This window comes from Pleurodeles waltl, chromosome 4_2 (assembly GCF_031143425.1).
Source record: "Pleurodeles waltl isolate 20211129_DDA chromosome 4_2, aPleWal1.hap1.20221129, whole genome shotgun sequence".
Lineage (NCBI taxonomy): Eukaryota > Metazoa > Chordata > Amphibia > Caudata > Salamandridae > Pleurodeles > Pleurodeles waltl.
The window spans coordinates 89887059-89911651 of NC_090443.1; the positions used below are offsets into that span (position 1 = coordinate 89887059).

Genomic DNA, 24593 nt, shown 5'->3' on the forward strand with positions numbered 1-24593 from the left:
CTTTTGACTCTGTCACCTCGGATTTTCTCTGGGAGTTGCTGCATTTATCAGGTTGGTGAAGCTGTATAGTGGCCCACGAGCAAGGGTGTGCAGTGGCAGGACAGTGTCACAGCAGTTCTCCCTCCAAAGAGGGACCTGGCAGGGCTGCCCTGTGTCGCCACTGCCCTTTGCATTGGAGATGAAGCCACTGGTGTTTAAGTCAACTTCCATTTTGCGAAGATGGGTCATTGATATGGGGGCGACCACGCATGTGTTATCCTTATATGTGGATGACGCACTGATTAACCTGCGTCAGCCTGAACATTCTGCCCCTATCGTGCAGTCTGCCCTGTTGGAATTTGGCGAGGTATCCGAGCTCTCTGTCAACAGAGTTAAGTCCAAGTTGTCCAGTGGTGTTATGGGGGAGATCCCAATACAGGGTCTCCCAGAGGTGGGTCTTCCATGGGAGACTTTAAGTGTCAGATACCTCAGGGTTAAAATAACAAGAGGTGCTGGAACGTTCACGACCCTAAATACAGGTAGTTTGAAGGCCTGAAACCATTGGTAACATTTTGGAATACCCTTTGGTTGTCCCTGATGGGTAGGATAGCTCTGTTCAAGATGATTTCTATTACCTCGCTGTTTACATATCTTCCAGGGAACTTTGTATGACATCCTTAGAAAATTGTTCGTGGAATTAGATACATTAATTTTAGAGTTGTTAAGGGCTACCAGTAGGAAAAGTGTGGGCCGAGCCCTGCTTAAATGAACCTGGACGACTTGGGGAAAGGAACAGCCCTGTTTGGAGCTCTACTGTATGGGCACTCCATTGCAACATGCGGTGCACTGGCTAGATACAGAAGGCGACTAGGAGAAAAATTGTTGGAGAGCACTTATGGGGAGATATTCTTGCCCGAGCTTTTTAAGATATGAGCAGGGGTCCCTGGGTCAATACCATATGTGGTTGGACAGGTATGGGAATATAGGAACTGGTAGTCAAGCAAGTGATACAAAATGAGCCATATGTGCCAGATATGTGCATATGAGCTCTGCACCCTTTTGCAAAGACAGCACAGTTGATGTCCATTGACAAACGGAGAGAGGGGTGTGCAAGGCCCTCCGATATCTATAGCCCAATGATCAGTTTATAACATAAGCGGGAGCAATGGCTTCTTTTAATTTAGGTCCAAGGCAGTTATTACAATATGCAAGGATTGCGGCTACTGCAAGGGGAATTTGGCCTATAGTCCCAAAAGTACTTCCGTAGTCACAGGCATAAGTTACCTTGCTTAAAATGGCTGGTGGAATGAGGTTGATCACCCACAATTACAGGGCTCAGTGAGAGGATTTACCAGTGCACACCCCGGCTCTACAGGGTAGATGGCAACAAAACAAAAGAAAATGATGGACGGATTGTTGAAACTTTTCAAACACTCACCCTCAGTCACAGATGTGGGTTTAATCCATTGTTATTTTACTTGCCACGTCACCCCAGTTTGGACCCAGCCATCTCCAAAACAGTCTTAACCCTGCTCCTTATGGGAACAGTCCAGCCCGAACTGCAAAGCCAGGTCGTCCATGGACTGGAAACAAGCATTATGGAACCAGTTTCAGGGTATCACCCATCATCAGCCAGGCTGGCTTGAATTTGGTGGCATAGCGAGCGCGGGACCCACGTCTGGGCATACCCTTCCCACTTAGGATGACAAATACAAAAAGAACAGATGATGGACAGAATGTGAAACAAATCAAATATTCAGCAGCATTGAAAAATTTCAACACTCTGTCCATCATTTTGTTTTGTGTTGTTGCTATGTGCGCCCTAAGTGGCTAGTGTATGCCCAGAAACAATGTATTAAACCCATCGTGAATGTGGATGAATGTTTGCATTGTTCAGCATTCCATCCATCATCTGTTCTTTTTGTTTTTGTCACCCTTGGTGTATCGCACAAAGACAGCCTCTTAATGTTAACACGTTAATCAGACAAGACCTCTTCGATTATGTTTTGAATTATCAATGTATTGACAAGCATACTTTATAACTTAATAAGAGGCTGTATTTGTGAGATACACCAAAGATCACAGAACTATAAGCGATTTCCTTATTGATTTATGGTATGGTGTCTCTTTTCTAACTTGGGAATCTCTTTTTTCAACTATCAATCCTTGTTTATTTTCCTAAAGTCTGATTATAAAAATTATTCACCATTATATGCTGATGCAGCTTCCAAAACATTAAAAACACATTTTTCACATATTTTTTGGTACTGGATTTAGTTGAGCTTTTTTGAAAGATTCTAGACAGATTATTTTATTTTCGGCTTCTTTTAAGAATTTTTTGTGTGAGTTAACCGGTAGCAAGATTTTCCTGCTATCATATTTAAATTGATTGAAAATGAGTTTCACGTGGATATGTGTTTTGTGCTAATTATACCCAGGTTCAAGTGGACATTCTGGGTTGCTCATGTATTTGTTTATTGTATTTTTTCAACAGCAATGATGCTGTCAATGTTTTCAAAGCAAGTTTAGATTTGATCATCGACGGTTCAGAGGAGGATTTCACAAGGTGCACCCCAGTTTAGAAGATGGACTGGTAGGATCACAGTTACGGAGAAGTTTTTTTCTTTTTTCTTCTTGTGAGAACTATCAGACTCATGATGAGTCTTTTTCAAGGCTTTTCTAAACACCTCTGATGTTTCTTGGTCATGCAACCTTTCCCTTTTACATGGCCTTTCCTGAGAGTGGAATCTTCACTATCCTCCTCCTCAGAGAGAAGAGATTTTTTTTAATTTTAATTTCTTTAGCTATAAAAGAAGCCTAGGCCCTCTATTTTTTTGAGTTTTAGTGGAAAAAGTGTGACAAATTCTGCAGTCCTTGTGGGTCGGATGTAGGGAGGAGATACACTCCAGGTCTTCAGAATGAAGTATTTTCTTCCCACAGGTGCCACAGGGTCTGAAAAGCCCTTTTCTTGATGTCGCTGTCATGATAATAAGCAGTATCTGTAATTTGTAGGTAAAAGTTGACTATATAGTTGAAGAACTAGCAGAACTCAGGGACACTCCCTTCACACGAGATGCGGAATGAAATCCGAGGGAATCAGCCTCTGCGGGGAGTATCCTAGAGGGTTTTGTCACCTGCTTGGCTGGAGTTCGGTTCCTTTTAAATGATATGGCTAGGTTATTAAAGTGTATGTTTCATTGGCATTATAGGCTATGGAAACATTCTATACTGCTTTATTACGGTATTGTGGGACTCTCACTTCAACAACCAGGAACGATTCAAGCATTTGAATCCATGAAAGATCCAATACTTGGGAACAACAGTTCTTCACCAAGGGATTGATAACCTTTTAAATAATTCCTGACCATCAGTCAGGATCTTGACAGCTCCCCGCACTTTATATTTTTAAACACTTGTCATCAAATAAAACTATTTTTCTCCTTCAGTGGAGGAGTCAGGAATAGGGCTTAATACCATATCTGTTTCATCTTGCAAAATTGAGCCTCTAATGTAGATTCATCTGGGTAACAGCATACCAGAAATATCCCTCCCCAACACAATTTTCAAGATTCCTCACAGTCATGATTTTGTGAGGGTTTAGAAAGAAAATGGCCATGTTGCAGAATAGAGGCGCCGCTAAAATTGATGCGGTTTCCTTTTGCGCCTGTTAAAAAGGCAACCCCAAACTCATTACCTAGAAACTGGCTTTCATGATTGCATTTCATTTTCCTACCAGCAGAGTATGTCGATTACAATTCTTTCACAACTCTTCATAGAGACAGAGTGGTCGTTCATTATTGCCTAATGTAGTCTCAAATTTTCGTATGAACAGGTTTTATGACCTTCTGAATTTTTTTCTCGAAATCTTTCTGCCTCAAGTGAACACGCTATTCACACACGGGAAATAAAAAGCACATTACAATTAATATTTGGAATGGAAAAAGAATCAAAGGCAGTCTCTCAATTGGCTAGCCTATTACACACATGGGAAACTAACCAAACCAGTCAACAGTTCAGATTCTGAAGGACTGCTGAGTATCTAAAGTGGCATACCAAAATGTAACTAAGACTCTGCAAGTACTCTGGAATCCCTTTTTACCATGGGCATGTCGCTACAGCAACAGTTAGGTATGTAATGTTCCCATGGAAGTTATTTTTAAAGCAACGACTTTGAGGTCTGTTAGTACATCCTGTTCTCATTACTGTTTGGATTCAGATGCAAGGACTGATTACCAAATGGGCCAGGCATCTGTGTGAAATCTGTTTATTTAGGTATTTCCATACTACTTAAAGATGGAATACTTCTTTAGAGGCTATTCTAAATGTTAAAGTTTTGGGGAGCAGCTCTCACTAGAGAAGTAAACGTTACTTACCTGTAACAGATGTTCACCAGTGGGGACATTCTCCAAACACTCATAACCGAGCATCCCCTTGTTAAAAGCTAACTAACTATGTGCTACATCTAACAAAAATATGGAAGGTAAATGGCTCCAAGAGTGCACTCTCCTAGCCAATGTGTTCCTAACTCATCCTAGAATGTAAATTTAAGAAACAGTCATTCTTTTCTCTCAAAACTGCTGATTTAAAGTGTTTTATTTTTCTCATATGTAAAAAAATGAAATAATGTAAGGGGAAAAAACATTTTTATTTGCTGGAACATTTTTAGAAATTAAACAAACTGGCATTGCTTTTCCCGGTCCAGCCTGGGGCTAGAAGTTATACTGCAGGTTATGCCTTTAAGGATGATACTTTGCTGGATGATTTATTATTTTTCAAGATCATTAATAACACTACACTGGTAGATCTCATCATCTCAAGCATCAGTCAGGCAAAGGCATTCTAGACCAGCATCTGAAACCTTCTGGAATGGCAGACAAGGACCTGCCTGCTCTGGAAGCTGAAATGCAGGACTGAGACATTTAGCACTCAGATAAACTTACCTCGTTGTTTTTCCATTGTATGCTCAAGTTTAGAACAAAAGACCAATATTGAAGTTATTATCAGCCTGGTTCATACTTAGAGCAATCGCTTATGAATCTAGAGCAGTATGAAAATGATAGGAGACACAAGATTTCCATCAGTAGTGCACTGAGAGCGCATAAGTGTGAAGATGTGCTGTGATCAACTTTTTTCCTCTGTGTAAGCCTGAGTAGGGTTGCCATAACTGACATCGTCAAACTCCAAGGAAGTTCAAAATGTCTTCTTTATTGTTTGTTTCAAGCAGCAGGTTAGATATGTGGCTAGCCTGGGCTTGGATAAGGCATAGCCCTTAGCCCACTCAAAAGACTATTTTTCAAGCAGCTGAGCATGGGTTGGCAATACTGGCCAACTAAGTCACCCAGTTTGGGTTTCTGAAAACTAGACAGAAAGGTAAAATTATATAGTATGGATCCTTCAAACAAAAAAAAAACAGCTGGTAAAGCTTGAGCCAGAAACCCAAACTATTAAAAGGGTGAACATGGAAGACTGAGGTGTCTTTAGTTTGCTATCTTTTTGAATCCTGTTATTAGCTTAATTTTCCCCGGTCATGGTTTCTCACAATCAACCTACGCAAGCTAACAGTGTTCAAATACTTTGACCAAAGGGCACACTTTATTTCAATGAAAACCTACACATTCTCAGAAAAAAAAGATTTAATATTTCATTGGTCTCCATTGTGTATATTATCAACTCTTTTGCTGTAAAATGATCCAGTTCTCCAAACATCGCAGGTGCGACATCTTGATCTTCTAGTCCACTAATTCTTGACACTCAGATGTTTCAACCTTTGAATAGGGCATCTCTTTTAACGAACAGCACCTCCTACCCTCTATTCCCTATATACAGAAGAAGCGCCACACAGATTCATTGAGTCCTTCTCTCTACAATAACTTAAAGCTGGGGTGGAGTGACAGCAAAATGTTCAGATATTTCGGCGCTCAATTCTGCCCTCTAAACTATTCTCCGGGTGCTGCCAGAAAGATGCTGTCAAAAGCAGTGAGGAGCAACTCTACCACCTGGTTCTGATAGACCATGTTCACAGCGATGTTGGAAAAAAATTCCTTCTCCGGCCGCATGAGTGTAGGCCCAAAAACGATTCCAATGTTCTGAGTGGTCATGCGGTTTGTTTCTGAGTGATCCAATATTCTGTGTGGAAATAGGGTAAAGAAAAAATACACAAGCATTAGAGAGAGATATGATTTATCAAAAGCATGCAGGATCTTTCCCTTCTTGGTCCAACAAAGGCAGCAGAGGCAAGTAGAAACAGAGCAGACAACAAAGTTGAATTTGAAAGCCAAGTACAACATAATGGCGGTAGGTCCCCTGTGCAACAGGCTCGATTAAAGTGATGTAATCTAACAGAATCTTCTTTAACACTCCCAATCACAATTTGCAGACATAAAGCTCAGAATTTCCCAGTGTACCCATTCTCGATGACTGTCAACAAACAGCATTATGACATGACTTGAAATGAACTCTCATGTAGTGGTGGCTAAAGCCAAGAGAACAACAACTTAATGAACAACTTAATGAGCATAGGGAGAGAGTTTCGTTTTCACTGTGTTTCTTCTGGGTTGTAATTTGGAAGTGTGTATGTATGTTTGTGGTATTTCTTTAGCACTAACCTAGCCAAAAGGTAAAGGAGTGCCTGAGAGGGTCAAAGACAAGCATAAAGTCAACGAATGATAGTAGAGATAACTGGTTTCTCTACTGTTAATGCTTTGTGATATGATATTCTTTATAAGTGTTTTTAAAGCAGTGCATCTTCAATTGTTTTCTAAACTGGAGCAGCGCTGGGGTGTTCCTAATGGATACCGGGAAATTGTTCCAGATCCAGGGTGTACATTTGGAAGTACGTTGGAAAGAAATTTTATTTATTTAATTTTTATTTAACTTTCCTAGAACACTGTCACTCTCCAACTCACCAAGCTGAAAATATACGATACACCAATACAGTTACTGGTGGAAGTGCCTATTGGGAAAATAGCCAGGTCTTTAAACGTTTCCTAAATTTAAGTAGATATCCTCCCTAGATTCATAAATGAGCATCCCTCATTGGAGGTGAACTTCCTATTTGTTACATGTAACAAATAACAGAGACAAACTGGCGCTACTGTGGGATCTCTTAGCCAATGTTTGCCCAACTCATCTTAGAAAGAAAATGTAAAGAAACAGTCACTTTCTTCCTGGGCAACAGCAGATTTAAACATTTTTTTCGGTTTTGCTTATACGTTAAAAAAAATTATTAAACGTGGAACGAAAAGAAACGTTTTATTTGATCGAACATTTTCACAAATGCAAAAAATATTTTTTTTCCTTAACCCATAGGTTACACTGCCACGCAGAGTACTTTCTGGAGGATTTATTGTTTTTCAATGAAGACCATACAAGCAGCTCTCAATAGCTCAAGCATCTGCCAGGTTAAAGCATTAGATCAACAGACGAAGCCCTCTGGAAGAACAGAGGAGGACCCCCCAGCTCAGAGAACTCAAACGATAGAAAGTTTGAGGGATACCGGAGTGAGCTATTAAAGACTGTTAACTGCACAACAGCATCTTTCCATTAAGTGCTCGGGTTCAGATGCAGATTTTTTTACACCACTCCCTTTTCTACAGCTACAGCCCGATGATGTACCAAACTGTATGCTCCTTTTGCTTTTATCTTCCTATTATCAGAGTTACCTCAAAAGTCTTTTACCCCTACCCACTCTTTGAGAATGAAACCGTCGCTCTTGTGGCATACACTCCGTTAGCTTGCCCGCTCAGCTAATGGACCACGGAGGCTACATATGTTGCATACTAAGCATACTCCCAAAAAATTCTCAAGAACTTAAGAGACAGGCTTGTACGAAGAAATAGTGTTTTGCTGTTCTAAGGAAGCTCTCTGAATAAAAAGGCACCTGTGTTTAGTAAATAATTTGTAAAAGATTAAGTGCTGGTCCCAAAGCTTTGTTCAGAAGCCCGCACCGGGCATTATCAAAGGTCGGGGCAGGCGCGGACCGTCCTTTAGGGCGGAGGGGCCACGCCTCCCCACCTTTTGCCCCTCATAAAGAGTGCTGGTCAGGCTGAACAAGGGTCAGGCTGACAAACACTCTTCATGTTCAGGTCAGGCAGCCAGGAATGAGACATGCGTGATTTGCGCAGACTCCTGGCTGCTTGAGCTGAACTTTGCTGGGCTGAAGAGGTCACAGCTCCTATGGGCGTGACCTCCTCGGCTCAGCAAAGGTGCCTCGATGCCCTAACCCGGGTGACAAGGGAAGCGTCACCCATTGACTTTGACCTTGGCGCTTCAGGTTTAAGTCCTGAAGCGCCCAGGGCGAGTGTCAATCAGTGACACCTCGTCACAGAGTGGGGTGGGGCCAGAAGTCTCACTGATCCCATCCCACTCTGTGACGAAGTTGGTACTGCTGCCTTCCCTCATTGGCTGACCTAAGGTCAGCCAATGAGGGAAGGCAGCAGTCCCAACCCTCCTGGGACCTCCGAGGCTGAAGGTATGTGTGTGTGTGTGTGTGATATTTTTTAATGAATGTTTGATGCATGCGTGCATGTTTGAATGTTGATGAGTGTAGTTAATGGATGTGTGTACGTGTGTGTGTGAAAGAATGAGTGCGAGTGTGCTGCCCGCCCCTCTCCCTCCTAAAACTGCCGACCGCCACTGGGTCGGGGAGCCAAATATTAAGGCTAGGTAACCTCGATTCCACTTCATCCCTTTTTAATCCATTAAGAGACACTCCCTGTCTCGTTATCACACCCTTGAGAGTTATTTTTCATCCCTGCTTTCTCCCTTTGTCATTGTTTGTCCATCTTACATTTCCTCCATCTTTCCCACTTTTGTGTTTTCTCGCCTGCTTTGGCTCAAGTTCTGTTGAGGAAAAAAACTGCAGATCCTGAAAAATGTGTGCCTGTGGAGCCCACATGCATCCACCGGGTCAAATTGAGCACTGCCTATATCAATTCTTAGGCAACGCCACTATTCACATTTTGAGGTACTCTTCCCATTTTTTTCAAAACACTTGTTTACCATTCCTAATACATTCTGATGTTTAAGCAATGCAAAATAACAGGATTGCTTAAATCCTACCAATGGATGTACCGGGTCCCCCAATCTCAAGTTTGCCAGGCATTTCACAATGAGCCCCATCGCATTGCCATCAAGCCTGTTGCATAACACAAGAGTTGCTTCTGACTCTGAACTTTAATCATAGATGTAAGTAACAATAGTAAATTTACAGTCCCTCACTTATGCACCCTCCATTGTATATTGCCACTTCTGCTACAGTCGCTCACTATCTTACTCATAGTTACCTTCTTCAATGGCAATTTTGGAAGCCTTAATTTTCCAAGAATGTTTGTTCAATTTAAGGATTCTGTTTTCGGTTGGAAAAATAAAGTTAATTTGTTCTTTTTTACTTGTTACAATAGTTATAACTTGGTATTACTCGTTATAACTTGTTATTAAGTTGCTACTTGTATTGTACAAACTCTATAGCTTGCTACTGCAAATGGTGCACTAAGCCTGGCCTTTATGAATTGATTCAAATTCCAGTGCTACGTGGGTCTTGAGGCATTATTCTGAGCATATCTTTCCAGTTTGCATCATGTCCTTAATCGGCACTCACGCTTTTCATAATTTCAATATCCTTGCAAGCAACTGAAGCCCGCCAGTTTGTATGTCCAACATCTGTGGTCAATACTCATGGAAATGTCTTCACTGACCACTGTAAGTCCCCCATTTAAAACACACCGGTCTGGAAACTCAAATTATCTTTTTATTGTATCTAAATGTTCCCTCTACATCACATAACTACTTCCCCCTCCAGCATTTATCTAATAAAATTGTTTAACTATGTACATCTCTCTGGAGGCATTTGCCAAAACTGCTGGCTAGAATTAAAAGGTGTGAGTATAATTATAGTCCTTATTACATTAGGCCTGAAACCACGTAAGACCACATCACTTCTGCTTCACTGTCCACCTCTGCCCTGTGGTCCAACAGGGTCAGGAGTAACACTTTGGGGCATATTTATACTCTGTTTGCGCCAAATTTGCGTCGTTATTTTTCGATGCAAATTCGGCGCAAAACTAACGCCATATTTATACTTTGGCGTTAGACGCGTCTAGCGCCAAAGTAGGAGTAAAGAGCGTCATTTTTTTGCGTGAACGCCTTCCTTGCGTTAATGAGATGCAAGGTAGGCGTTCCAGTCCAAAAAAATGACTGCGACGCAAATGCGTCGTATTTATACTCCCGGGCAAAAATCACGCCCAGGAGTGGGCGGGTCAAAAAACCCCGCATTTGCGCCACTTTTTAACGCCTGGGTCAGGGCAGGCGTTAAGGGACCTGTGGGCTCAAAATGAGGCCACAGCTGCCCTCCCATGCCCCCAGGGACCCCCCCTGCCACCCTTGATAATGCACAAAGAGCTCCCCTGGGTATCAAGGTTGAGCCCACCCAGACTATGGCCCATATTTATACTTTTTTAGCGCCGCATTTGCACCATTTTTTGACGCAAAAACAGCGCAAACTTATTTTATATTTGTAAGTTTGCGCCGTTTTTGCGTCAAAAAGCAGCGCAAATGCGGCACTAAAAAAGTATAAATATGGGCCTATGTATCTAGGTGAGGACATGATGGCGAAGCATGCCACTGGTAACCAAAGTGTGCGAGAGTCATTGTAAAAACCACAAGAGGCACTTCCTGTGGTAATCAGTAAGAGGCACCAATAAAGACTATAATGAGGAGGTCACTCTATGTGATGATGTGAATTGGTTGGTTGTGAAGCAGTGTACCTACTGATAAACCTTCTACTCCCTCTCTTTGATGACAGATATCCTGAAAACGTGGCATAAAAGCAGCAATTGTGGTTCTATGCTGGACAACTGTGATCTAAAGCAACTTTTAACCAATGCATGTTCAACAGACAAAAAATAGATAAGTTAATCTTCTGTTCTATAAATCTGTTTACTTTTTGTTTATAGCAGTGGATGGAGTGGCAGCAATCCCTTCACCTTCGGCTCTATCTCCGCTGGTTATGAACTTCTCATTGCAGCTTTTCAAGACATGGCGTTGACAGGAAACCTCTCGCAGATATTTCTCTATAAGCAGCAAGCAGTTTCTTTATTCTTTTTTACATTTCGTGGACTCCAATACTGGCCCAAAACCTCTCTTAAATTTACAAAAATTGGCAGAAAAATACTGTGGAGCGAGAGAGTAACTGTACGACTGTATATCTGTCTCAACCAGAGGCAGACGTTTACTTCACCTCTGGAAAAAGCATGATGATTGATTTTCATGCAAGTCCATGGCTGTGCCATGTGCATCGAGGTGCTGATGCATACAGAGGCTTACTTGGGACTGGAGGCCGCTGTCCTTGGGAAATGTATTGCGACTATACTACTACAATGGCACCAACGGCATGGAGCCCAGTGCAAGGATTGGGGCGAGAGGGTGGTACAAAGCAGGATCAGTGGGACACTTGAAACGATGACTAGTTCCACTGGCGGAATTCATGAAGTGGAAGTCGTGCATCATGGATGTTTCCCAGGTACCCAATTAACTGTCCAGTGATGACAAGAGTGGCTGTCCAGCAGCGGCCTGGTGATCCGAAGGAAGAAAATCAACTATCTGCATAAACTTATTATATAAACGCTGAGCAGAGCAGACATGGTGACTAGTCACAATATCATTTATTTCAAATAACCGTTAAAATATCGACTTCTAATTTCCTATGAAAAAAAGCTAGCTACCCCCAAATCACTCTGGAGAGGTTACAATTATTCAAACACTCACCAAATTGATAAATATTAAGCATCAAAAAGCAGGAGCTCCTTCTGTAATTGACAAGATTATAGGAATTAGGGACTAAAACTCTTTTACTATGACCTCTCTAAAATCGTTACCCCACACGAGGGATGCCTGTATACGCAGTCATCGCTGGACATGTTATTGCAATGCCGTATTTCTAAAGAGGAGTGGCTATTGCAATTCAGGACCTCTTGCAAGTCAGGTGAATCGGAGGTCACTTATTTGTTCTTCAGCCCTTTAAGTTAAGTGCTCAGGAAATGTGCCACCAAATGTCACAGTGGTAGCACTGTGTGGCTGGCTAAACGTGCCATAGATGCAGCCAGTGGTCATGTCTGCACCTTCATGCACGCGAAGTTAACCACATTAGTGGGTCTTGTAGATGGTGTTATATTCTTAAGCACAAAGCCCACCACCTCCAAGGGACAAGCCAGAATGAGGGGTCTACAAAATGCATCGAAAGACTTCGTGACTGCCTTCCAGTAAATACCAAGGGTGGGCAAGTCCAGAGGTGGACTGAGGGTTTTTGTGGTTTAGGACAAGGAAATTATTCATCGCCTCTGTGCAAGCAGCCACCGCCTGCTGCAGGGGATGACTTCACATGCTATAGCAGTAGGTTCATAATGTAATGTGGTGGGGGTGGTTCACAGACAGGAAAGTACTTGTAACACATAGGTCAGATGTTCTGGACTGCACTGGACTCCAGGGGAAGCTAGGTCTGAGACAGCACATTCACCTAAATTCACAGGGACTGAATCAGATTTCCTGCATGAGCAGACTCTCCCTACAAACTCTACTGACTACTTGTGCATGAAAGATTACCGCTCACAGATTACAAAACTTTCAGCCAAATACATGTCTTCAGCAGGAAATTACTTGATAATTCTCTGTAAAGCACATGGTACAGGTAATGTTGGTGGTGTTTCAGAGCATGCATTTTGAGGCCCATAGAGGATTTAATACTGCTGATTAAAAGTGGATTTCAAGCTACATGTAAGGTAATTTTTAAAGGAAAGGTGCTCAGTTTCACCTTGTTTAGTGTTCTACAGAACAATCCCATGTGAAAACATAAACTGCAAAATATCCTGGACTGTATATAAATATCTTCCAACACACATTTCGACCTATTTTTTATTCCAAAATCAATTAAAGTCACTCGGATCTTATTTTTGGCTTGGGTTAATCTACTGTCTGAACTCAAATCCTGGAATTTTAGGGGGGAATGTTTGGCAGTAGAATAGGCAAAAGTGAACATCTTTACAGGGAGATATTTATAGGGGCAAGATTATAGTCTCTATTTTGCAGTCTATGATAAATAAGAAAGATATTTTTGCAGGCAATGTTTTCATAGGTGTATCCAAGTGGTATAATTCGAGAGGATTTTTGGGGAAGGAGCTACATTTGATGTCTGATTTGTTTCCGCTGAGGAGAAACCTGGTATGACGTGATTGTCTAGCCTGGGCGTCAGCACTGCTGTGCACAATATGGCGGTGATGTGGCTATCAAAAATGTCATGTGTTCTGTTTTTGGAAGATATATAAATTCCATGAGAAAAGAGCGTGCCGGTGTCTGTAGCCCGTAAGCAGGGCGATGAGAAGTTATTTTCATGCCTCCTGTTTTCAGATACATTTGTTTCCGTGTGTCAGGCCCAGAAGCACACTTTCCTCGAGTCACGCCTCGGTTGGGTTGGTGCAAGCTCACTCAGAAGGGGAGCCGCAGGTGGGTAGTTTCCATGCGCCTTGTAGACCACAAGATTGCGTGTAAGTGTTGTAGGCTCACGACTAAGAAAAGGTGAGCGATGTACCGTGCTGCAGTCCGTCGACAAGATGGGCCACAAGAGCCCACAAGGAGACCAGAGAAGCTAGCTGTCCCTGCTTTCTTCCATTAGTCATCGATATTAGGCTTCGCTCTGCTAAAGACGTGGGTAGAGCAGGCCACCCCGTGCACCGCCAGTATCCCCTGATGACACAGATCTGAAGTTCTGTATGAAGGCCGAGGGCGTCCCTAGGTGAGCAAGCAATATGCAGCAAAACAGAATTAGGCTGCAACCAGTATCGCAGAATGCACCTGCCAAGTGCAGAACTAGGATAGGCAAAAGAGGCTAAATATGGCCCCAGTTACCACGGCCTGCAACAATGAACAGAGTCTGTGGATGGCGAGCACCGTATTTAGTGTTTTTTAAATGCAGCTGGGAAAATTAAACTGTAATAGTCGTTCATCTGTATATAGGGTGACTACATTTTGAGAAGCAAAAACCGGGACAGGTCAGACATTAAAGTAGTAGGCCTGGGGGAAACATGCAAAGTTTCACTCTGTGGAATTCCGTGGAATAACCTAAAACTCTGCAAGATTCCACAGTTTCTCAAGCTGCAGAATTTCGGTACATTGCGCTGCTTCTTTCTGCCACTGAAGTAGATTTTCTACTCGAGGGGCATCCTTTTCAACGTGAGTGGAAGTGACCTGCTACGACTGCCTGTGTGGAGAAATCACACCGGGAGTAGTTCTAGTGCCTTAAAATCATGCTAGGGGACGCAGATTATCGCTCACCAACTGAACGTTCACGAGCAAAGAAAAAACTCTGCCACAGAGTGGTTGGCAGAGCTCTGCCAGCACTCAACACTCCAAGCAGAACCCAGAGTGGGCAAAACTCTGCCGACTCCGCCAGCGGAACAGAATTTTTAGCCCATTACTAAAAAGTAGGATTAAAGTCTTTCATGTTTCTTGTATGGCTGGCCATTTTTTTCATAGCCATGCAAATGTAAATGCAATATATATATATATATATATATATATATATATATATATATATATATATATATAGGTATAGATATTTATTCAAATTCCACCCTGAGCCACCCTGCCCTCCTCCCCACTCTGTCTTCCCATGTGCTGCCTGAAAGAAACTTATAATAAATTAAATCACGTTAGAGGTGTCTTTTGGAATTTTATCTTTGTCCCAAAAACCGGACACCTATTGAAAATTAGGAAAAGCGTCGGCATGCCCGGACAGAAAACCAGGACTGTCTGGGGAAATCTGAGACATCTGGACTCCCCACCTGAAGAGCTTGAAGGTCACTCAAGCATTAGAAAGTAACCTTACCAGCTGTGATGCATGTCTGCACTTGCATAAAATAGAGCCTGCCTAAACACATGTTGGGACTACATCATTCGTGGACAAATGTAATGAGATGTGGAGAGGCATGTTAGGATGGGGGGACAATGGAAATGGAAATCCAGTGTATTTAATAACTAGGGTTGGGTGTAACAATGTGCTGAAAAATAAGGCAGGTGTTATTTGCCTTTTGTCTTTAGCCCATCTGGGTAAATGCCCAGGTTACTTCTCAGTAATCTTCAATAATCCGAGTCATGGTCATCCTCGTCACGTTCCTTAAATCATAGGGAAATTAACACTAATACTGCTTCACAGAAGAACTACAGAAACAGGCGGATTTCAAGCCAGAAGCGAGCAAACCGTCTGTACTGCCTGAAATTGCAATGAACTGGCACTTCCACAGAGGTTCAGAATCCTGACCACTGTGAAATTGCCAGTTGCAGCTTGCCCTTTTTTTGCCCATTATACTCTTACGCGAATCTGACAAAAATTGCACATTCCTGATATGGTTAAAATGTGGTTACTGCAGAAAAAACTCACTCATCTCTATTATTAGTATTATTTTACATCGCCACCCACTATTGATGTTGCTGCGCTTTGTATAATAAAAAGCAAATGAGAATAGTACAAGCATTTATGTTCTCCAGCGCATACTATAAGCAAAATCGCCTCATGGTGTAAAATAACAAATGAATGGTTCTGAAGCTTAAATCTAGCGCGAGATCCTTCGAATGTGCTCCTGTGCCCCACACTCCTCACACAGTCTGATTCAGGGTCATGCCACAGGGTAGCTCATTCGAGTAGGTCAGTGGTAACCCCGGTGAGATACCTCTCTGGGCCCTTCTGAGCTTTCCCATGTTTACAGCACCGGGATTAACAAACCTGAAACTACCGGAACCAGTAATCCCAGAACATGGGACACGGAGTCTTTCATGGTGTCGCGGGCAGCCGATGCACCCATCCTCCACCTACTCAATGGGAGGAGCAGCAAATGCCAATGCTTCTCCTAGCGCCCTACTCACCAAGTATGTCTATGTGTCATGCTCATTCCGCTCCTCACTGTCTACTCTTGTCAGAAGGATCCTCGCGCTGCTTGCCCATGAGCATCTATGCCTTCACAGTCCTTCCATGTGCCTCTCTCTACTTACTATGTCCATAAACTTTAATCTCCTCACATTAGCTACCCCTGTAACCCAGTCAACCACAGCCCAGATTTTAGGTCTCACCTGAGGCAGCGTATGCGCTGTAGTTTGCAAGACCATTTGTTTGCTCACAATGGATTTAGAGCTTGTCCACTGCTTGCCAGTGATGGGCTTCACTGTCACTCTTATTTGATTGCTTCGGCTTTCTTAGTGCATTTGGGCTTTACATCCGCTTCTTCTGTTTGACCCTCCCTTGGAGTATGGCCAATGTACTTAAGTCTTTTCACTGCTTGTGTTTTAGGTGCTACTTTTTTCTTTTTGTTGAAGCACTACATGATAGTGTATACAGGGAGTGCAGAATTATTAGGCAAGTTGTATTTTTGAGGATTAATTTTATTATTGAACAACAACCATGTTCTCAATGAACCCAAAAAACTAATTAATATCAAAGCTGAATATTTTTGGAAGTAGTTTTTAGTTTGTTTTTAGTTTTAGCTATGTTAGGGGGATATCTGTGTGTGCAGGTGACTATTACTGTGCATAATTATTAGGCAACTTAACAAAAAAATATATATACCCATTTCAATTATTTATTATTACCAGTGAAACCAATATAACATCTCAACATTCACAAATATACATTTCTGACATTCAAAAACAAAACAAAAACAAATCAGTGACCAATATAGCCACCTTTCTTTGCAAGGACACTCAAAAGCCTGCCATCCATGGATTCTGTCAGTGTTTTGATCTGTTCACCATCAACATTGCGTGCAGCAGCAACCACAGCCTCCCAGACACTGTTCAGAGAGGTGTACTGTTTTCCCTCCTTGTAAATCTCACATTTGATGATGGACCACAGGTTCTCAATGGGGTTCAGATCAGGTGAACAAGGAGGTCATGTCATTAGATTTCCTTCTTTTATACCCTTTCTTGCCAGCCACGCTGTGGAGTACTTGGACGCGTGTGATGGAGCATTGTCCTGCATGAAAATCATGTTTTTCTTGAAGGATGCAGACTTCTTCCTGTACCACTGCTTGAAGAAGGTGTCTTCCAGGAACTGGCAGTAGGACTGGGAGTTGAGCTTGACTCCATCCTCAACCCGAAAAGGCCCCACAAGCTCATCTTTGATGATACCAGCCCAAACCAATACTCCACCTCCACCTTGCTGTAGTCTGAGTCGGACTGGAGCTCTCTGCCCTTTACCAATCCAGCCACGGGCCCATCCATCTGGCCCATCAAGACTCACTCTCATTTCATCAGTCCATAAAACCTTAGAAAAATCAGTCTTGAGATATTTCTTGGCCCAGTCTTGACGTTTCAGCTTGTGTGTCTTGTTCAGTGGTGGTCGTCTTTCAGCCTTTCTTACCTTGGCCATGTCTCTGAGTATTGCACACCTTGTGCTTTTGGGCACTCCAGTGATGTTGCAGCTCTGAAATATGGCCAAACTGGTGGCAAGTGGCATCGTGGCAGCTGCACGCTTGACTTTTCTCAGTTCATGGGCAGTTATTTTGCGCCTTGGTTTTTCCACACGCTTCTTGCGACCCTGTTGACTATTTTGAATGAAACGCTTGATTGTTCGATGATCACGCTTCAGAAGCTTTGCAATTTTAAGAGTGCTGCATCCCTCTGCAAGATATCTCACTATTTTTGACTTTTCTGAGCCTGTCAAGTCCTTCTTTTGACCCATTTTGCCAAAGGAAAGGAAGTTGCCTAATAATTATGCACACCTGATATAGGGTGTTGATGTCATTAGACCACACCCCTTCTCATTACAGAGATGCACATCACCTAATATGCTTAATTGGTAGTAGGCTTTCGAGCCTATACAGCTTGGAGTAAGACAACAGGCATAAAGAGGATGATGTGGTCAAAATACTAATTTGCCTAATAATTCTGCACTCCCTGTATGTCTTTATGTTGCCTGACCCAATCCTCCGATCCAAGTCCTTCCTGTTGCTTTCCCATATCCCTCTTCTCCATGCCTAGCTTCCTTCCTGTTGTTTGCCCCTACCCTAAATCCATGTTGTTGCTTGTTCCATCCTGCTTCCTCCCGCTGTCCGAGTTAATGTTTGCACCTCCCAGTGTTTTCGTTTTTGCTTGCCCATCCTGCTTTTTTACGTGCCCCCTCCCAAAGTCTGTGTTGTTGCTTGCCTCCTCCTGACATCCGTGTTGTTGCTTGCCCCCCAATGTCTCTATTGTTACCTGTCCCTTCCACTGTCTGTGTTGTTGCTTGCCCCCCAATGTCTTTATTGTTACCTGTCCCTTCCACTGTCTGTGTTGTTGCTTGCCCCCCAATGTCTGAATTGTTACCTGTCCCTTCCACTGTCTGTGTTGTTGCTTGCCACTCTCCCATCTTTATCACGCTATGAGTGTTGCTGCTTGCCCCCCTCTCGCCCTCCATATTGTTTGCCCCCCTTTCTCCCCTGTGTTGTTGGTTGTCATCTTCTGCCACGTATTGTTGCTTGCCCCATCCAAACCCTTCTGTTGTTTCCTGCTATTTGCCTCCTCTCACCATCTGTGTACTTGCTTGCCACTGTCTGCGTTGATGTTTGCTCCCCTGATGTCCATGTTGTTGGTTGCCACCACCCATTGTCCTTGTTATTGCTTGCTCTCCTGCTGTCCATGTTGTTGCCTGCCCCCTCAAGCTGTCCATGTTGTTCTTGGTTGTCCCCTCATACAGTCTGTGTTGTGGCTTACCCCTGCTCGCCTCCTCCGGCTGTCCGTGTTGGTGCTTGCCCCCTCTGTCCTCCATATTGTTGCTTCTTCTCTCCCACGCCCCATGTTGTTGCTTGCCCCTTCCATCATCATGTTGTTGCTTGCCCCTTCCATCATCATGTTGTGCTTGCCCCCTCCTGCCCTCTATATTGTTGCTTGCCCTCTCCCTCTGCTCATGTTACTCCCACCTACCCATTGTGATAAAAAAAGCACTATGATGCGGCCAGTGCTGGTTGTATCAAAGCACTATTTTTTAAACGTTCAGCCATGCTTCCCCCCTTCTTGCTGCCCGATGTTATTGCTTTCCTCCATACCACTCTTGTTGTTGCTTGTCTCCACCTCCCGCCATAAGAAAAGTTATGACACGGACACTTCTGGCCGAGTCATACCCAATTATTTTTACTTTCCGTCATGGTGCTGTACAAAATAACTAAAAACACTGCCAAAAGCTCTCTTGTTGGCAAGACCTATTGGCTTTGCGAATGCGTATTGTCCATGTACAGTAAAACCCTAGCTCTGCAGGCTGTTCTTCACGGTCTAGCTATCCGCCTAAAAGTTCTTACCATCGATCTTTTTTTGAAGTTTTATACAGGACAAACTTGGTCCGGAGACATTAGAGCGCTATGTATGAACATGGGATTACATTACACATTTTTGTGTTTGGGCATGGGACAATTAAAAGTTTTGCCCGCAATCATATGATGCGACCCGAGGCTGGGACGTGGATGTGCAGACCTAGTTTGAAAGTTGGCAGCTCTAGCCTACAGGCCACATCTCCTCCTCCTTAGGCCTCAAAAAACTTCATAACTTCTGCAAACAAATAAAACCATATCCATATAAAAACCGCAGGCATCCCTTTCATTTTCAAAGCACTCACAAAAGTTATAGCTAAACCACCTAAAAACTACTATAGACAAAAACGCCAAAGAAACGTCTATAGAAAAATTGCAACATTGATTACGTTGGTAACAGTGCTTTTTCAGGAACATGCCCGGCTATTCTTCCCGTGCCGCGACCGACACTGCTACTGCTGCAGCCAAGGCCCAGCAAGAAATCAGGCAGTGAACAGAACGGCCACTGAATTGTTGGCTGCGCTTCAGCTCTGACCCATAGGTTCAGTAAAAGCAGTTTTAGCCAAACCATTCTTGGCATGCCTCCCTGGTGGTCCAGGCGCAGATCTGCCGGACCCCCTATGAAAGACATCAGGGTGCTTGATATTGCCGCTGTTGCTTGTGAGCATTCTGAGGAGGAGTCAAGGCTTGAGTGGGCGTGGCCACGTCCGTACCCTCTCACCTTCCAGAGTACCCTACGGGTAGTTGGATGAGAAACTGAGGGAGCTGAGGCTTAAAGCTCCTTTCAGTCTCCTATTACGCACACTAGCAGTGGTGAATGGAGACTAAGTTGAAAGTTCAACATTTATAGCAAGTAAGCCAAAGGTTTGAATGGAAAGTTGAAAACAGAACAGCTCGGACTTTGAGTGGGTCCATGTAATTAGGAATTAGTTTGCATGCCCAAAGCTTGAATTTATCCCATTTCTCTAATAATGCATCTTTTTAGCTATTCGCCTATGTTGCAAACTACTCTAATCCTAAACCACTCTTCCTAGCCCTAATGCTAACCGAATCATTTACCCCATAATGCTATGTACTGTAGCTCCCAACACTGACCCAACCCGCCCCCACTAACCGTTTAATGATCCCTAAACGTATCTCTAACGGTAACCCTAAGCTACATTATTCCCCCTCACTTAGCACCAAACCTAATAAGTAATCACGATCCTGCAACCCAGCCCGTACCCTAACACTAGGGAGCGCTCTTGCCCTTTCCCTTGTGCCTGGGAAAGGCTGGCAGGGCTGGGACACAGGCAGGCCCTCCGTCACATGGGCTCACCCAGGAGTTGGCTGTACACCTATGAGGCTCCCCTGGATACATACTGATCAGCAATTTAAAGACAAATAGCACAACCAACAGAATAAAGACACGAACCGAGCCCAGTCTGAAAGTAAGAATATCATGTTGGTGAACCGCTATTCCCTATTTACAGAAGAATAATCCACCTAAATATTGGAGTAATTTTTATCCACTGTGAGAATAACCGCTTTATTCTGTCCCCAAAACAGTCTCTCTCTACATGTCTGGGTATGGTGCCCTTTATATTGTTGTTGGCACTGCTCGGAAAGAGAGTCAGTGGCAACCAGCGAATTACTTTATTACTTAAAAGTCATAATGACTAGCAGATGTCCCTGCAGCTCCTCCCGCCCACTCTATTCTTCCAAGTTCCAAGACGCCCTCTTCCCCTCTTTGCTCCGCCCTCCTCCCAGTTAAACCTCTTTGAAGTGTGGCTGTTTTTGCTGCAGAGGCTGGAACGGATTGCTGTCTTAAATCCAAACCTGGCAGCGAAAGACTGCATCCTTCCTCTGTTCTCCTCATGTCTTCCTCCTCCACCGCCAACACCAAGGCCATATGGAACCCGTTAGCACGGTGGGATCCGAGCTGAGACTGGGCATACTGGGCGACAGTAGGGCATGTCTTTTCTGGTTGGCATACACGGGGGTTTCTGGAACATTTTTTTAAGGCTGGGTAGTTACGACTATTTATATGCTTCAAATAAAACAAAACCTAAACCAACAAAACCACACTTTCTCGAATTCAGCAGCCTGAATGCGACGAGATACCACTAGATGGGTCTGTTATTTCCGGAGAGTAAAAGGGATGCAGATATTTTTAGACCAGGAGGTGCAGTGGCACCGGGGCTCAGGTGTATGAGGGGCCCACTACACCCCATTTGTATCTGTTTTTATACTATCCTGTCAATTTCGGTTTGCGTAGGAAAGGGACAGTTTTTGTCATGGACACCCTCACATTTTGCTCACTGATAGTGATGCTGTTGATAGGTAGTGCACTGGGTCCCTGCTAACCAGGTCCCAGTGCTTATTCCCCTAAAACAAGACAAATGTTAAATTACAACCCCTGTAAGCCCCTAGTAAATGGTACTTGTGGTACCCAGGGCATGGGTACTAAAGAGGATTCGTAAGGGCTGCAGCATGTATTATGCCACCCTATGGGACCCACATCCAAACTGCATGCAGACTGTCATTGCAGGAAGCATGACATGGTGCGAACCATTCTGAAAACATGACATTGCACACCCCTTGTGTGCAATGCCCACTTACATTGCATGTGCTATATGTAAGTCACCCCTACAGCAGGTCATAGAGTCCCTAAGGCAGAGTGCAATATATTAGATGTGAGGGCACCTCTGCATGAGCAGATGTGCCCCTGTAATGCCTAGTTCCATTGCTGGGCATTGCAAGTGATCAGGAAGCCATCATAAAGACGTGTACTAGGCACTGGTTAATACGGGTTACCCAGCTACATGATGGCTTCACTGAAAAAAGTGGTGTTTGGTATCAAACACCTTGTCCTAATAAATCCAAACTGATGCCCATATCAGATTCATGAGGACATGCACTCAGAGGGCACCTTAGGTGTGACCCCTGTATCCCTGCTAATCACTTAGGACCTCATTATGACCCTGGCGGACGGGGGAGAAGTGGCGGTAAAACCGCCAACAGGCCAGCGGGAAAAAAAATGGAATTATGACCATGGCAGTTACTGCCATGGTCATCCGCCACTTCTCCACTCCGACCGCCAGGGCGGTGATGACCGCTGGGCTCGAGACTTCAGTCTCCAGCCCAGCGGCCGTCACCAGACCGCCGGTGGGATCAGGACTCTGCATACCGCCATGGATTTCAGGTGGTTTGGAACCACCACGAAAACCATGGCGGTAGGCACTATCAGTGCCAGGGAATTCCTTCCCTGGCACTGATAGGGGTCTCCCCCACATCCCTCCCACACCCGAGTCCTCCCCCCACACCCCCACACCCCTGCCAAACCCCAAAGGTGGCAGGACCCCCCTCCCCACCCCCAACCCCAATATGCACATACACACACCCCTACACGCACACATACACTACAACACATACCCGCACACATACAGACATGCACACAGACCGACCCGCACACATTTCCCATACACACAACACAACCCCCGCATGCATACACGCACTCACACACCTCCTCTACATACTCACACGCACATCCCCATACACGCACACAACACACAACACCCCCCACCCCTCTCCCCTAATGGACGATCAACTTACCTTGTCTGTTGATCCTCCGGGAGGGGACGGGATCCATGGGGACTGCTCCGCCGGCAGCAACCCGTCACCAGAACACCGCCACACCGAATCATGGGACGTGATTCGGTGGGCGGTGTTCTGATGACGAGGCAGTGGAGGTGGAGCAGCCTCCACTTCCCCGCCCACTGCCAGTATGGCTGCTGGCGGCTCCGTTCGAAAAAGGACGGAGTGCTGCCAGCAGTCATAATACGCCGGGTGGAAAACCGCCTGCACTGGCGGTCTTCAGCACGGCGGTACCTCGGAGGTCTTTAAAAAAGACCGCTGAGGTCGAAATAAGGGCCTAAGTGTGCTGGCTGGCTGGCACAGTCCAGCCTGCCATCAAAGACGAGTTTCTGGCCCCCTACAGGTGAGAGCCACACTCTGAGCGGCCAGGAACAATGCCTGCCCGGCAGAAGGTGATAACACCTCCTCCAGCAGGATGTCTAGTAAACTTAGCATATCAAGGCCAGAGGCTTCAAAGCCTTTACTGCCATTGATATGCAACTGTGGCTTAATCCAGACCTGGGGAATGCCACTCTCTGAATTAAGGTCCATTTAGGGCCAAAGCAGGTGGGAAATTAGGTATTCAAAAGGCGCGTCACACTTACAGGCTAGGCACACATATAAGGGTGGCCACCTGAAGTGGACATTCTAAGAAGGGTTTACCATCCTGGTTTTGGTGGAAACTCTGAATTCTGGGTCAGGGGTATGCCCACTCCTCACAGGAAGTGGCCATATAGGTGGTGTAGTCACCCAGAGGTCGGTTGCCCATTGGCTACTGCCCTACTGTTTCTTTAATGCCCCTAAATTCAGTATTTAGGGGACCCATCAACACCAGATTAACAGATTCAAGTACTTGGGAAAAGAAGAAGGACAAAGAAGAGGACTTATACTGGATTTGGCGCCAAACCCTGCCCTGCTGCTGGTAACTCAACAGTTGCACCCACCTGAATCGCCCAAAAGCTGTGCATACTCCCAAAGCCTTGGAGAATTGTCCAGCACTTCGCCAACCATCCAGCATCTCCCCTGGGATGGAAAAGCCATCCCTCTGCACCTACATGCACCGATCACATCTGGCCAGTACAATGTTTTGCTGGCCATCAGGCCCACAGAGGGAGCATCACACCAGGAGGAGGCCTCTGTGGTTCCAGGAGGTCTGCCCCGTCTCTCCTTTGCGTTTCTACATGCTAGACTCTCCAGGAGACTCCTGGTACCAGTACACAGAGTTTAGGAGCAATTGCAGCAACTAAGACTTGATGAGTGTCCAGCTCGGACACCACCGCCGCCCAAAATTGACCTGCCCACCAAGGGTCTTCAGAACCAACGAGGCCACACCGAGAGTGGCCCTGCTGCTGTGTTTTTCCTTCCCTCTGCAGGTCAACCCAAGATCCGGGAGAGCCTTTAACACAAGAGACCAGCCAGCCAAACACCTCTGCACCTGAGCCCACCAGCCCCAGTTCACGCCAACTGAATGCACCCATTTACCCTAATAGCCCTCACTAGCCGAGCCACTCTGTGCATTCTGCCAGACTTGTCCCCAAGTGCCCCCTTGCAGCCTGTGTTCACTGGTGCCCATTGCATTCTACCGGTGCAGAGTTCGAGGATACCAACCCATCCAGCACGTCTGCATCCTGACACACCAGGGCAGGTAAACTAAAACTTCTGGTGGTTCCTTGGACCATG

General features: G+C 44.6%; 1 protein-coding gene across 5 annotated transcripts in view; it reads right to left on the reverse strand.

Moving 5' to 3' along the window:
• Positions 1–5549: 5549 nt before the first annotated feature.
• The window catches only part of ARHGAP9 (Rho GTPase activating protein 9), a 956751-nt gene continuing 937707 nt past the window's right edge, over positions 5550–24593 (reverse strand). For 4 of the 5 annotated variants that reach the window (XM_069230800.1, XM_069230799.1, XM_069230802.1 and 1 more), the window contains one exon: positions 5550–6105. In XM_069230800.1, coding sequence (XP_069086901.1) covers positions 5916–6105 — 190 coding nt within the window. In that variant the 3' untranslated portion in view covers positions 5550–5915. The remainder of the gene's footprint in view (positions 6106–24593) is intronic. The other variant, XM_069230801.1, reaches the window with a different exon arrangement.